Consider the following 14,647-nt stretch of genomic DNA (forward strand, 5'->3'; position numbering starts at 1 on the left):
TGTTTTTAGAGAATTTGCATTGTATCGATGTACTTTATCAATTTGAACGAATATCATATTTTTTGTAAAAAAAAAAAAGAATATTTTTACCCATATCGTAAAAGTAATTTTTACATTAACTATCGTAAAAATATTTAAAATGGCTATTAGAGTGAAGAAAAAATGACGTCACTGGTGAAAGAAAATACAATCTGTAAATTTTTTTTGTATTAACTTCCGGTTTACTGGAGTAATATGAAGTTTGACATTGCACCAAAAAAAAATAAAATATGAAGTTTGACAAAAACCTGCTCAATCTAAGAATCAAATTCAGATTCGACTGAACAATTCGTCTTAGATGAAGCTCATTAACTATTTTAGCCGAATTGTTTGGTTGCAAAATGAATTTTATATCTAATGTTTTTATCGACTGTTATGATAAACACACGTATTTAAAAATAATTTTATTAAACAAATTAGGGGTAAATTTTCCATTTCACGTGTACATGTAGGGTGCAAATACCAATTAACAAGTCTCATAGTTTGAAGAGCCCATAAACAGAAACCGAGCAAGATATTGGCCCAATGTTTCCCTAGCCTCCTCCTATTTATACAGCAAAATGAAACTAGAGTGCGCAAGATTGCTGGTTTGTCACACTAATTCCATTTAATATTACGACTAAAACATGTCATGTTAATCGGGAACCAAAGGTTTCCTTCAATTTAATCCCTAATTCCTTCCAAAGGTTTTATGGATTCTAATAGAAACCTTTGTTCAAGATTAACATGAAAGGTTTATTCATCTATATTTGTATTTTTAAGGGTGATTGTTGAGTTTGAATGAGTTATTGCGTGGGTTTTAAAAAATTTGTGAGTGTAAATTGCCTCTTCTTTCAGTTGTAAGATCTGAGATCTTCGGATTGATTACTTGACAACTTTGTTCTGGGGGCATATATTTATTTTCTGACCAAAATCTTTGGGGTACAGTGTTCCAGATTTACGGTTTTTCTGTTATTCTGGAACCCCTGTTTTGGTTACATTTAATAATTTCATAATTAATATTTGTTGTGATTAAGGTTGATTTTTAATTATTATTGTTTGTTTTGCGTCCATTATCCTGATTTATGGTTTAACTTCTATATCATTTGGTCTTGGAAACGCTTCATACATTTTTTTATTGTTGTTATTAAAACTGAAATCTCATTCATACTACTATTATTGTTTTGCTAAAATGAATCAATTGTTGTAAACTACTATTTCAAGAATAGATCTGATGTAAAACTGTTACTATTATGCTAATATATAATAATTACAATTTAATTATAGACAATGAGACATGATTTATGATAAGACAGTATTCAAAAAATCTGATTTAAATTTGCCTAAAAATTGTGTATACTGTCACAAATAGGTTCAATCTCTATAATACAATTCGATATATATAGTCTGAACTTGTGTTTTATGAATTGGGATTATATAATCTGAATTTATGACAACATATGGACTATAATTGCTCTTAGACACTGATACGCTTGAGGGTTTGACATAATTCATGTTATATAATTGTTACTACTTGTTTTAGTTTATGTTTTTTTAACCATTTTGAAACAAGAATCGGAGGAATTAGAGTAATTTGAATGTGTTTTTCTCAGGTTTTAGGAGATTCAAGATTATATAATATGTAACATAATAAAAATGCTTTGAATTATACAATCCAAATAAAGATAAAATGAAAAAAGTGAAGGTTTGCGCGAGAACCAAATGAGATGAGAAAAAAAAAATGTCATGCCTTAAAAAGTTGTAATAAATTGTCGGTGGAAAATAACTCCACACTAACATTGCATTTTTCTTTTCTTCCTTATTTTTCTCTTTGGGTATCTCTTTTAAGAGACAATCTTCAAGACATCACTAGACTCAATGTCCTTGCTACTTGCACATATTTTAAAGAAACAAAATTTTGAAATGAAGGATGGATAGAGTAACAATGGAGCAAGTCTTTTATGGTTGTAACTTCAAATAAAAAATTTAGGCGCACACTCAAATCAAATGAAAACAATTAAAACAAAATAATTTAAACACATAAATCAATATTATTTAATTTTATACTCTTTTAATTTTTCATTTGATATAGGTGCGTCCAAATATTTTTATCTACCATTGTGTCCATAGAAGACCGGCACCTAACAATGATAATTGAAGAATGAGAATAATTAATCTAGACAAATCTCCATTGAACACGTGACGAAATATGTGATCCATATTGCTCCCTTAATCCATATCTTTCACCAATCTCTCTTTTACACAACACAAAATAAACATGGCCACGCAGGTATAATTCTTTTTTTTTTTCCAACACAGAACATAACATACATATATTGTCCAAACTCCAAACCAAATTCAACTTCACCACTCATTCATTTCCAAGTGGTCACAAATTCATAATTCACATTTGACATATCTATAGTACCATTTTTGTTATTTTAACTTTTATTTTTCTAGTGAGTTCTAGAAATTAAAGTTGTGTTAGTTAGTTAATACTACCAAACAGTATGACGCAGTGTTTCAGTTTAACTGAAACAAGAAACTGGTGCTACCGGTCAACATTCACCGGTGCAGGTCTCCGTTCCACAATAACTGACCTAAAAGACGGAACAATAATGCATTATTGGATACCTAAAACACGAGCCGAATCAAAACCAAACCTACTCCTAATCCATGGCCTCGGCGCCAATGCTTTATGGCAATGGGGTCACTTCATCCGCAATCTAACACAGCTCTTCAATGTATATGTACCGGACCTTGTTTTCTTCGGAGGGTCATACACGTCCCGACCCGAAAGAACTGAAGGATTTCAAGCTGAGTGTGTGATGAAAGTAATGGAAATGCAGTGTGTGAGGAGTGTGAGTGTTGTGGGGTTGAGTTATGGTGGGTTTGTAGCGTATAGTTTAGGTGTGAAGTATAAAGAGTTTGTGGAGAAGGTTGTGATTTGTGGATCAGGGGTGAGTTTGGAAGAGAAGGATATTAGAGAAGGGTTATTTCCTGTTTCTGATTTGGATGAAGCTGCTAATATTTTGGTGCCACAAACTCCACAAAAGCTTAGGGAACTTTTTGGATATGCTTTTTTTCGGCCACATCGTTTGGCTTGGTTGCCCTCTTGCTTCCTCCATGATTTCATTCATGTAAGTTTGTTTCTTATTTATAAATTTCATGCAAGTCTTTGATTCTTGTTACTGAATATGATAAAATCAAGAGTTAAAGTATATATAAAGCGTAGGTCAACTGACTATGCCGATATTGTTTGATTAGACACCTTTACCATTGTTCTAACTCGGTACCTCGTAGTTGTGTCTGAGGTGTCGCCACTTTGTCTACATAGGAAAAAAAATAAAGAAAGAAACCAAAATGTTGGTGTAAATTAGTTTTACCTTGATATAATATGAATGAGTTTCTATTGATATTAGAGTAATAAAATTTAATGTAGATTTCTCAACTCAACATATAATGATCCACTTGTTCAAAAAAAAAAAAACATATAATGATTCAATTGTTTATTATTTTAGTCAAATGCAGTTTTATGAGCAAACATGATTATAGGAAACTAATCATGATTATGTTTAATCATGTTTAGGGAGTATGCTTCTCCAAACTCGGTCTTTAGGATATAGTCTTTATTTATGTTTTTACTTTAAAACCTGAGTCAAAGGTAACTTTGTCAAATTTAGCTACTTTAGCTAGTTAGCAATCATCATGTCACTATCTCTGTGATTGTTCAGTAATTTATTTTAGTTCTTAAACTGAATCTGGATAAACTTGTAATTGACTATTCTTTTCTTAGATTGCTTCATTTTTCATGAAACAGTTGAATTTGTCTACCATAGTATCCAGAAGCATGTTTGTTGGTTAAAAACAATGTGTTGTGTCTGTTATGGTTGAATAAGATATGTTTCAGCTGCAACTTTTAATAACTAAAACTATGGTATTGAAAATAAAGAGGCCACATTGTGCTAAAATTGATGAATTTGAGTAGGCAATGTGCAGGGAGTATGTACAAGAAAAAAGAGAATTGATCCGAGCCATTGCAAAGGACAGAAAACTTTCTGACCTCCCTAAGATATCTCAGGTTCATTTCTACTTTTCTCTTAGTTGGATATTTATGTTTTATGAAGCATTGTCACTACATATAATCGAATAATTATATGTAGTCACAAGTGTAAGTTTTAGAGATAAACACGTGTCAGACACTGGACACGAGTTCAATATGAATTGTCTGTGCTACATAGTTAATGCTTTTTCCATTGTAATAATTTTGTAATGGTTAAATTAAGAGGCATAATTTCATCTTCTATGCAGCCTACATTAATTATTTGGGGAGAACATGATCAAGTATTCCCTTTGGAGCTTGGCCACAGATTGAAAAGGTTAATATTTTAATAACACTCTCATTATACTTGTTTTGTTAATTGTTACTTTTTAAATTTTGAATTTTGAACTCATTGGATTTGAATCACAGGCATTTAGGGGACAATGCTCAAATAGTGGTGATCAAGAATGCAGGGCATGCATTTTGTGTGGAAAAGGCTAAGGAGTTCTACAATATCTTGACGTCCTGTCTATTGGATTCACAAAGCTGAGAGATAACTCTCGGTCAAGTCCTAGTTCAAATGCCAAAAGAGAAAGGAAAACAACTATGGTGCGACGTAAGGTTCTTTGTTTTCGGTCCCTTTCAAGGCTCATGTCTGTTTCGTATTTTTGTTCATAGATTCTCTCAATGCATTCCTCTACACCCTCTATCTCTCTCAAAATCTTATTCTCTCTCACTTTTTTTTAGTCTTGGATCCCCTACAGCAGCTGCATGGTGCAGTAGTTGTGGGGATCATTAGACCTGGAGAGCGAGAGAGAATCTAACGATCCCCATAGTTGTTTTACGAGATCCACTCTTGCAAGTGTAGGGGGGGTTTAATTTGCCCTAATTCCTCCCTTTCTCTCTATCATCTCTACACATTCTCTCCAAAATTGGACCCTCTAGGGCTGCTGCACCATAGAGCAGCTGTAGAGGATTCGAGTCCCATTCTCACCGCGCTTTTACTTTTGTTTTTTTTTCTTTCTGCTGCAGAGGTAGAGTTGTAGGAGAGCATTCAAATACAAAAGGATACTGTAAAATGATTGATATTGTTGAAAAATTTGAAAACAATTTCTTTTTACATCTATCTTCAAAGTAGATACTCAATAATAAAACAGTTCAATGCAATTAAGTTCAATTGCATGTTGGATCAAAAGACTTTAGGGCACCATCTTAATATTGAATCAAAGCTTATTGAATTTTGTTGTGTGTTTAACAGGTATAAAAACATTAAGAGTGAAATGAAATAAAAATATTCACAATTCATTATGATATAGAATAAATATCATAACGAGGACAAAAAGGAGGGAGCTAGTTAAGTTTCAGATAGAAGGTAATAACACTTTAACAAGTAGCTTGATGCAATTTTTACCAGAGCTTATATCTATTATGGTTAGGGACCTATTGACTGCTCTTTTTTTAATGATGTATATGTATATATAATTGAAATTAAGAATACATTTTTTGTATGGTTTTAAATTTGAAAATAATTATGTTAAGTGAAGATATGGACTCTACAAAGTCGGTAGCAACAATAGCAATATTGTAAGAATGGTTTGAAGTTTCACCCTTAGCAGAGCATTCAACCACGGTTAAATAAATTATAGTGGTTATTAAGTTGTGAATCCGAGGATCGAACCTCATCCCTACATATTGCGACGTTCCTAACAACTAAGCTATACTCCCCGAGACACTTTTTTGTTTTTTTATAATACAACAATGCTAAACACTAGTCACTAGTAAACAATAGAATGCAATGTATTAAGGAAAAGGATGACATGGCAAAAGAACACTTTTTTGTTTTTTATAATACAACAATGCTAAACACTAGTCACTAGTAAACAATAGGATGCAATGTATTAAGGAAAGGACGACATGGCAAAACAACTAACCATACATGGTTAAAATGAAATTTGAGTGATGGACAAAGTTGAGTGATGGACAAACGTAAAAACAAATTTAAAATATTGATATAAAGTTTTTACCACTGTTTGTCACTATTGGAAAACGATGGGACACATGAGTCATGAATCGAACCGCATACCACATGCTTAAGGGATCTAAATCCCTTATCACTTATATCAATCTATTGTTTGTTATTTTCTTACCTTTCCTTTAATTTGGTTTGGTAACAACAAGAATTTTTGTTATATATGAAGAGACATGATCAAATGACACTATGGTGTCAAATTTAGTTTGACATCAAATATCAATCATTCATTATTGATCACTAGAATAATTTACGTTGACAAAATATTTCCTAATTCTCAGCCACTACAATAAATCCTTAATTATTGTTTTAACCTTTTTTTTTGTTCGCATTACTTATGGTGTATTAGCCCATCACTTGTTAGAGTCATTCATCATATTGAGACATTGTTTTCCTTTCATTCATGTCCATGTCCATGTTGTTTGATTGTTGCTGCCGTTTTTTTCTCCTCTCTTCTCGCTCATCATGTCTTAAAGCTTAATAATTGTCTCACACTTTCACATTCACATGTCTTAAACTGAACATTTTTTTTTTCGCATTAAAAGATCTCATACCGTTCCTTTTTTTTTAGTGGTGACCAGTAGTGTTTGAACTCCAGACTTTGCATATATTATGCATTGTTCAAACCAACTGAACTAAACTCATGCCTTTCCTTTCTTTGTTGTTGCAATTAACTTCCCCAAGTTACATTTGTAAGCAAAATAGTAATAGTGTTTTTTAGGTTCATTCAACATTTAGGGTGCGTTTGTTTCAGCTTTAAAAAAATAGATTTTGTGTCAAAAGAATCTAGAGATTTTTATTTAGAGATTTTTAAAAAAATCTGAAGTTATTTGTGTTTGTCTACTATCCATAAAAATCCATTTATTTTAAAAAAATGAGTTCTAACATGCACATGTGTTATCTCCTTGTTGTTGAAAAAAATAGATTTTGAGAAAAGCTAATCCTAATAGCTTTTCATTTTAGAGTCAAAATAGATTTTTTTGATAAAATGATTGTTCTAAAAATCCTAAACAAACACTCAAAAATGAAAAAAGTGATTTTTTTAAGGAAAAAAATAGATTATTTTATGGAAAAAATCTGAAACAAACGGGCCCTTAATGTATTTGGTCTATATATAGACTAAATACATTAACTCTTGAATGATATGATCCTGGTAGATAAAGAATATATGAAGTATGATGGATATAACCTGAAATTTGATTTAATATGATTTTTATTATGAATTTTTTAAACGATAATAAATATAAAAATGCAAGGACTAGAAGCTAGTACTTATGTAGATTCATCAAGAAAAAAAGGAAGCATAAACAATTTTTTTTTATGAATACAAGTATATCCTAAAAGAATATTGACCAAAAAATATTAAATAATTAATATTTTGTAATTAAAATATCAATAAATAGAATTTATTAATAAATTATTAATTTTAATTAATTTATAAATTTTGTTTTTTTATCAAGTTTATAATTTTTTTTGACCAATATAAATTTTGTTTTATTGCTACTAGAAAATTCTAATTGTACTAAAAAATTCACCATTAAAAGACTGAAATAAAATTTTACTACTAGTAAAAGAATTATTTTTTTTTTTTTTTTAAATTGCTACAAATAGAAGAAGTACACATTGATATTCATGTTGTTCCGTGCCCCTCGAAGTTACAAATTTGACTTTAAATAAACATGTGTGTCGTGTCTTCACTTCAATTCAAATAAATTCTCTATAGTCACTCTTTTCGCTTCAAAGCAATCACCACCTCTTTCTCTAGCATATTCTTAAACCTCTTCAACATTTTCACTCATCTTTATCACCTTTCTTCTGTTTCCTTATAAGCTTCACATCAATGTTTTGCATAATTCACGCCATGTTTTGAGCTTATCTATTCATTTGAGGTTAGATACTCTCACTCTTTTGACTCTTATAACAATTAATGTTTCATTATGTCTTCTGTTACTTTATTCATTATTTGTTTCAAACTTTTGTGATTTATTATTGATAGAGATCGTTGAATTTCATGACTCATTCGTCAAAAAGTCTGTTGTCTTTGTATTTTTTTTTTTCTTTCTATAAGTATGAATGAAACTCTGTATCAAAGATTTACAACACTCACATATAATACAATGCGCATCAACCACTTACGCTAGGTACGTGATTTTTATCTTTGTATATTATATATGTTGACTTTAGAGTGTTTTAGAAGAAATTAATTTATAAAATGATACGATTATGAGCTGTTTTTACAAGGTATATATTGTCCGTATTCGTTGAGAAAAGTGAGTGTTTATAAACTATTTAGTGTAAATTTTCAATTTAATTAGGATTTATTGATGAGTGTGCATGTTGGATTTTCCTTGATGAATATTTAGGATATTTGCTTATTTGGTAAATGGTCTTCATCTGAGTAGGTGAAAAACATATTTGGAATATACAAATTGTTGTGTTTTATTATTGATAGAGATCATTGAATTCCAAGAAACATTTGTCAAAAAGTTTTTGTGCATGTTGGCTTTAGAAGGTTTTAGGAATTTAATTTATTGTTTTGAATTTTATAAAATGATATGATTCTGGATTTGTTAAACTCAAGTCTACCGAACTTCCTTTATAAGGTATTGTCTGTTTTTAGTCTCGATTTTCAAGCAATTTGAGATTTTAGGTATTGTCTGTTTTTAGTCTCGATTTTCAAGCAATTTGAGATTTTTTTTGTATGTTAAAACAAAATTTCGGGATTTATTGAACTTTACTTGATGAATATTTGAAATTTTTGCTTATCTCATAATTGGTTTTGAATTAATAGGTGAAAAGATATTGATGGAGATTTGAAAAGGACAAAGAGTTATACTGCAAACACAGCTCTGGCCAAATTTGTAGAGATAGCTAAACCAACCGGAACAGGCTTTGGTCATCTGTTTTCCGGTTTTCGATTTTGTTCAAACAGGTTTCTATGTCTTTTTCTACCCCTTCCTACTGATTATGGTTAACAATTGATCGATTCAATGTAATGGCTATTGTAAATGTGATGCAAGCGGCAATTTGACTGAAAAGGAATAGCTAAGAAGATTGAATTATAAGGATTTAGTATAGGTTCATATTTAAGGATGGAAATACTAAGGTGCTTTTCTGTTTTGAATGAAAGGAAAGTGAAAAAAAAGGTAACTAACAGTCAATTATATTCAGACATAGTGTAATTTTATTTTTGTTTTGTAGTTCCTTTAACACTTGTGGCTAACCTGCTTTAGTGTCTCTATGTTGGTTGTTTCTTTAGGTGGGGAAAGAAAAGTATTCTAAGGAGAATTTCGATACTCTACTTGCCAAACTACAACACTCGGTATCATCCAGGACGTGTAATTCAGAGCCGACAACTTTTGATCTTACTGTAACCGATGGTTTTCAGAAAAATTCGAGGAGCAATGTTAGGGTTATGAGTCTTGAGAGTCCTGTGAAGGCTGAAGGAGGAGAAGCTTATGAAGGTGGAGATGAGAATGAAAATGAAAGTTCTCCCTCAATCAAGAAGGAACTCTCAGATTTATATCTTAAACTCGATGAACCTGTTGCAAGCAAAGAAACGTATGATCCAACAGATAACGACAAAGCCACCGATGAGTTTGAAGATCAAAGCGATAGGTACAGCCGAAAGAGTGCTGATACAAACAATAGTGGACATGTGAGTGATCCTGGTATTGGGAAGACTGATTTCTTGGCTTCGCCAAAGCTCAAGAGATCGTGCTCTAACCTTGAAAGAAGGGATGTTCGTATGCAGATAAATGAATACTTGTCTCCTTTGCAGGCACAGTCTTTTGAAGACTTTCGAGATTTATCAGTAAACCCAATGGTTAATCTTAAGAGGTCTAGGTCTATGACAAGTCACCGCAGTGCTGATAGAGTAATGTTGAAACGGCATTCTTCAAGTCAAGTACTCCCTTCTGGAAGTAAAAAACTGTGGTGGAAGTTGTTCCTATGGAGCCATAGGAACATACATAGAACATTCTCTAGAAAATCAAAACTTGTTCCTGCTATTGGTTCCTTAAGCAATCAATTAGGGTATTCTTCAGACACCCTCGGACCAAAACAAATCAAGGCACTGAGACACATGCAATCGTCTGCATCAATTACTACGCGCTCCCCTAATAAAAGAATCAACGATGATGATCAAAGGCAGAGCAGATTTCAAAACCAATGGTTTGCTTTTTCGACAGAGACATCTTATGCGAGGGTGGATGCATGGGTCAAAGATCTTGAAATTCAGGAACCAGCGCCGGAGGATGATCCTCTTGATGACATTGCCGGAAGCATTTCCTTCCCACCTTCTCCTGATGCCGGTAGATCAATGATAATAAGCACTTCTCAATTGACTCATTCAAATTCCAATATTCCGAAGGATATTTTGTTAGCCAATAGTATAGTCCAGTCTTTAAATACAGCTTCAACGGTTGCTCACATATCCGGTGTTGGTATAAAAGCCATCCCTGTGATCTCACACTTTTCCAATCTCCGCTCAGTCAATCTGTCCAACAATTTCATAGGTATAACTTCGAGAGTAGAATATAATGTATCCCTTAGTACATCAAAAATTAATAACTAACTCAATTTGACTCACTTTCTTTATTATTGTTCTGCAGTTACGATCTCACCAGGATGTCTACCAAAGAGTGTTCAAACACTTAATTTGTCAAGAAACAAGATTAGCACCATTGAGGGCCTCAAAGAATTGACTCGGCTTAGAGTACTTGACCTAAGTTGCAACTGCATCTCAAGAATTGGACAAGGTTAGTGTCTATGTTAACATATTCTCAAAGGACTTTGTCTATCCCTTGTTTGAATCCTGATCGAAACAATCTTTGGCCCGACTTTACTTACCCCTTGGCCGAAATCCATAGTATCATAGTCCCCTTCTCCTATAAACCAGAGGGTTAAGACAAAAAAAAAATAATGAAATTTGAATACGAAATTTGTTTGTCTTTATTTTTATTTTTTTTTCAAGAGCGTTACAATTATTCACTATGTGATTTGTCAGGTTTGTCCAGTTGTACAATTGTCAAAGAGCTATATCTTGCTGGGAACAAGATAAGTGATGTTGAGGGGCTTCATAGGTTGTTTAAGCTAACAGTTTTGGACTTGAGTTTCAACAAAATCACGACAGCAAAAGCATTAGGCCAGCTAGTGGCTAACTACAACTCACTCCAGGCACTTAATCTACTCGGAAATGCTATTCAGAGAAACATTGGTGATGAACAACTAAACAAAGCAGTATCCGGTCTCCTTCCAAAGCTGGTGTATCTGAATAAACAACCCATCAAGGCTAAAAGGGCGATGCGGGAAATATTGACCGATAGTGTTGCAAAAGCTGCACTAGGGAACAGCAAGAAGCGGAGCTATGTTAAAAGATCGGTAAGCCAAGGAGGTTCAAATTCCAGCAGAGGTCATAGAAGCAGTGCAAGTGTTGCACCGAATAGCAGGATCCGGAGAAGGAGGTGAAATTCAGGTTGACAGTTGCTCGTAAAAGAAACAACTCATTAGAAAACTGTTTTCTTTCGGTATTTTACAATGTTTCATTTGTTTATAAATAAGAGGGTGGTTGCTCTTAAAGTAACAACTCATTAGAAAACTATTTATTTTGGTAATTTACAATATTTCATTTGTTTATACAATAAGATGAAACTTTGCGTTATGCGATGAATAATGTCTCTTGGTTTGTTAAGTGATGAGTTATGCATTTTCTCCAACTTTTGTGTGTGGAACTTGATATGACCATCTGGGTTTCATTAGTACTATCCAACATTTTTGTGAATAATGTTGTCGCTATATTAATTGTGATTTGAAATTTATCTGAATAAAGAGCTACCTGTTAAAAAAGGAAGCTTAGCTAGAAGTTGATGTATATGAATTAGAACTATATAGCACCAAATTCCCTTTTCACTATGGGATCTTTCAATTTATAGGGAGGAACTATATAGTTCAGCTAGTAAAATGATCAAATATGCCACGGTTCATTTCCATTACCGGTTGTAATAAGGGTTGGCCCCTAGTTTGTTTTGTAGCAATGGGAAGAGCAAATGCATGTATCAGTTATGTATTTACTGTGATACCGCGTCCCAAGACAAGTCACCGCAAAAGCTACAACAGTACGGTTTCATTTCGATGTACATTCATATGTGTTCAACCTTAAATCCAAACATGCTATAAAATATTTTGAACCAAACACACTAAACTCATTTCATTAATGAGGAACATAATAAAAGATTTGGCGACTAGGATACGAAATGACTGCTCTAGCTAACAAGTGAGCAGCCAAATTCACTTGCCTCCAAACAAACTTCACCTCGAAGTCTAAAATACTTCTAATACTAGAAACAAGAGTGTTAAACTCCGATGAACCTTCAGCTCTACCTTCGATACTGTTAACAGAGTTTGAGTGTCAGATAAAAAAGTTACACTTGACAGTCCAATCTCTTGAACCTGTCTAATAGCATTTACGAGCCCCGTTGCCTCACCTTCATAAACTAGCAGCTCCGGACAATTCCATTCTGATAAAGACTTCACAAAAGTTCCTTCCCAGTGGCAAATATAGCACCTTGATGCCTTCTAATCGATATAAAAACTAGCATGAACGAAGCACTGAAACTCTCTACTCACTGCAGACCCGCCAACCGTATGACTGATATCCACCGTCATACCATTTGCTGCATAATTCTGCACAGCCTTCCACTCTACCAAATAAACACATCTTATTTTACAATCTGCGCTGCAGTTAACTTCTTCTGAACAAACAGTGCAATTGCCATGCTGCACTGCATTCCAAATAAACACATCTACATGTGACTTTCTATTAGAGTCAATCTTGTAAGAGGAAATGTTACTTGTTAGGCACTTAATTTAGGTAACTCTTTCGACGAAAATCTCAATTGTTGTTCGTTATAACTTACAAAAGAAAAGACTAGTCATTTTTTTTTCCTAAACTAATTGGTTTTTGTGAGCAATGTTGAGACAGCAAGTTTGGAATCTGTGTATAAAGAACGAAAAAGTCAACTCCTAACAGTATGATTTGCATGTAACATACTCCCTCCGGTCATTATTATAAGCAAAAGTTGACTTTTTAGGTTCATTCAATAAATGATGTATGTGGTCTAACCACATACATCATTTATTGAATGAATCTAAAAAGTGAACTTTTGCTTATAATAGTGACCGGAGGGAGTATTAATCAGTATATTACTCGTTCCTTTATATATATACCATCAAATTAAAGTCAACTGAGGAAATTGTATGGTATATGCAATCTAATGGCGAGTTAGTCAAAATATATATATCTGTTTACAATGCATTATAATGGGGGAAATGGAAGATGCTTAGATCATTAAACAGCACAAAGGATTAATTAATAAATTAGTTGTTAAAAAAATGTATAATATAAGATTCATAAGATTCGATCATTAGGTGCTGTAGAAAAAATGTATAATATAAGAGTATAATATAAGATTCGATCATTAGGTGCTGTAGAATACTTATCAGATCAAACAGCATTAAGGAGGAAAAAAAGGAAATCCGACCTACCGGATTCGAACCAGTGACCTAAGGATATCTATCAGGCTATTAACCCACTACAGTCCTCCGCTCTACCAACTGAGCTAAGGTCGGTTGTGTTCATGAGTTGAAACCAAATGCATATATACATATTATACTGGTACGAACCACACTTTTGCTCTATTTTCCAAGGTACACACATCCATCCAATCAATTATTTTCATTTGATTGATATTTGAACGTTTTTTAATGAAACAAATGAAATCTTGTAGTATTATGAAGTTGAACTACTCTTTTTTTTTTAGAGGTGAAGTTAATTAAACCACTTTTTTTTTACCAAAATTAATTAAACCACTTAGTTATCACATTTTAGTTTCGATATTAATTTTGTATTTTTCAATTTGAAAAAGAATTAGGTTGTGAAAAAGAATTAAGAAAACATTTATGTTTAGATTTGACTAGGTTTCACCATTTATGAGATTGGAGACAAGGGTTTTTATAGTGGGACAAATAGTCCTCAAAGTCGTATCAAAGTAAAATGGTCAAACATAAGAGAGTGTGTTATGACTATTTATGTGTTTTTATATAATTTGTATTTTACAGTTTTGGCTTCTAACACGAGGTTGTTAACATTCTACATAAAGTTCAAAGGATCATACATAGCGATGAAATGTGTCAATGGTTTATGATTGTTGTACTTAGGGACGTAACTTATTGTTTGTTTGTCTTGCATTTTATATGAACTATTTTGAGGATTAAAACCATCCAATTTTTATAAAAAGTTTTCAAAGCATAAGCTATTCGTACAAATTTCAATAACATTTTAGACTAAAATTTTTATTGAAATTTGAGAAGGACTACATTTTTCTAAAAGAAGAAAGGACAATAATTATTGAAAAATCACACATACATAATGAAAAAATTGTGATTAAACTTAATCACAACGTCTGACCAAAAAATCCCTGCTTCTTGCACATTATCACGAAAATCACTTGATAAAAAAAAGTTCTTAATTCTTACCAATTTTTTCACCTTACTAACCA

The 14,647-nt window shown here is 32.5% G+C and overlaps 2 protein-coding genes and 1 non-coding gene across 13 annotated transcripts; 2 read left to right on the forward strand and 1 right to left on the reverse strand.

Moving 5' to 3' along the window:
• Nucleotides 1-496: 496 nt before the first annotated feature.
• On the forward strand, nt 497-5,716 carry LOC146922706 (uncharacterized). Of its 3 annotated transcripts, none has more exons than XR_015012563.1 (5): nt 609-3,158; nt 4,007-4,099; nt 4,330-4,397; nt 4,490-4,681; nt 5,319-5,716. XR_015012563.1 is itself a non-coding variant. In XM_085715510.1 (4 exons), exons 1-4 carry the CDS (start codon nt 2,529-2,531, stop codon nt 4,608-4,610), a joined length of 912 nt encoding a protein of 303 aa, XP_085571636.1. In that variant the 5' UTR covers nt 497-2,528; the 3' UTR covers nt 4,611-5,237. The 3 variants fall into 3 exon arrangements, 1 of the variants encoding a protein (XP_085571636.1); XR_015012564.1 differs by having other exon boundaries at nt 4,490-4,676; XM_085715510.1 differs by lacking the exon at nt 5,319-5,716 and having other exon boundaries at nt 497-3,158; nt 4,490-5,237.
• On the forward strand, nt 5,334-11,806 carry LOC146922707 (uncharacterized). Of its 9 annotated transcripts, none has more exons than XM_085715503.1 (6): nt 7,782-7,978; nt 8,881-9,235; nt 9,349-9,747; nt 9,871-10,606; nt 10,703-10,849; nt 11,098-11,806. In XM_085715503.1, the coding sequence occupies exons 2-6, from the start codon at nt 9,182-9,184 to the stop codon at nt 11,556-11,558; spliced, it is 1,797 nt and encodes a 598-aa protein (XP_085571629.1). In that variant the 5' UTR covers nt 7,782-7,978; nt 8,881-9,181; the 3' UTR covers nt 11,559-11,806. The 9 variants fall into 9 exon arrangements, with proteins under 9 accessions (XP_085571628.1, XP_085571629.1, XP_085571634.1 ...); XM_085715508.1 differs by having other exon boundaries at nt 8,881-9,021; nt 9,220-9,235; nt 9,323-10,606; XM_085715502.1 differs by lacking the exon at nt 7,782-7,978 and adding an exon at nt 5,334-5,432 and having other exon boundaries at nt 9,349-10,606.
• Nucleotides 11,807-13,624: 1,818 nt separating this feature from the next.
• On the reverse strand, nt 13,625-13,718 carry TRNAY-GUA (transfer RNA tyrosine (anticodon GUA)). The gene is made up of 2 exons: nt 13,682-13,718; nt 13,625-13,660 (listed from the first exon to the last, which is right to left on the reverse strand). It is a non-coding gene; the product is annotated as a tRNA-Tyr (tRNA).
• Between the last annotated feature and the right edge of the window lie 929 nt (nt 13,719-14,647).

This window comes from Medicago sativa, chromosome 5 (assembly GCF_051527215.1).
Source record: "Medicago sativa cultivar Bolivia chromosome 5, Bolivia_mono, whole genome shotgun sequence".
Lineage (NCBI taxonomy): Eukaryota > Viridiplantae > Streptophyta > Magnoliopsida > Fabales > Fabaceae > Medicago > Medicago sativa.

Coding starts and splice junctions, on each gene's coding strand:
- LOC146922706 (XM_085715510.1), top strand. CDS start 2,529: ATGACGCAGTGTTTCAGTTTAACTGAAACAAGAAACTGGTGCTACCGG. Junction 3,159..4,006: donor TCCTCCATGATTTCATTCAT/GTAAGTTTGTTT, acceptor GAATTTGAGTAG/GCAATGTGCAGGGAGTATGT. Junction 4,398..4,489: donor CTTGGCCACAGATTGAAAAG/GTTAATATTTTA, acceptor TTTGAATCACAG/GCATTTAGGGGACAATGCTC.
- LOC146922707 (XM_085715502.1), top strand. CDS start 9,182: ATGGAAATACTAAGGTGCTTTTCTGTTTTGAATGAAAGGAAAGTGAAA. Junction 10,607..10,702: donor TCTGTCCAACAATTTCATAG/GTATAACTTCGA, acceptor ATTGTTCTGCAG/TTACGATCTCACCAGGATGT. Junction 10,850..11,097: donor CATCTCAAGAATTGGACAAG/GTTAGTGTCTAT, acceptor GTGATTTGTCAG/GTTTGTCCAGTTGTACAATT.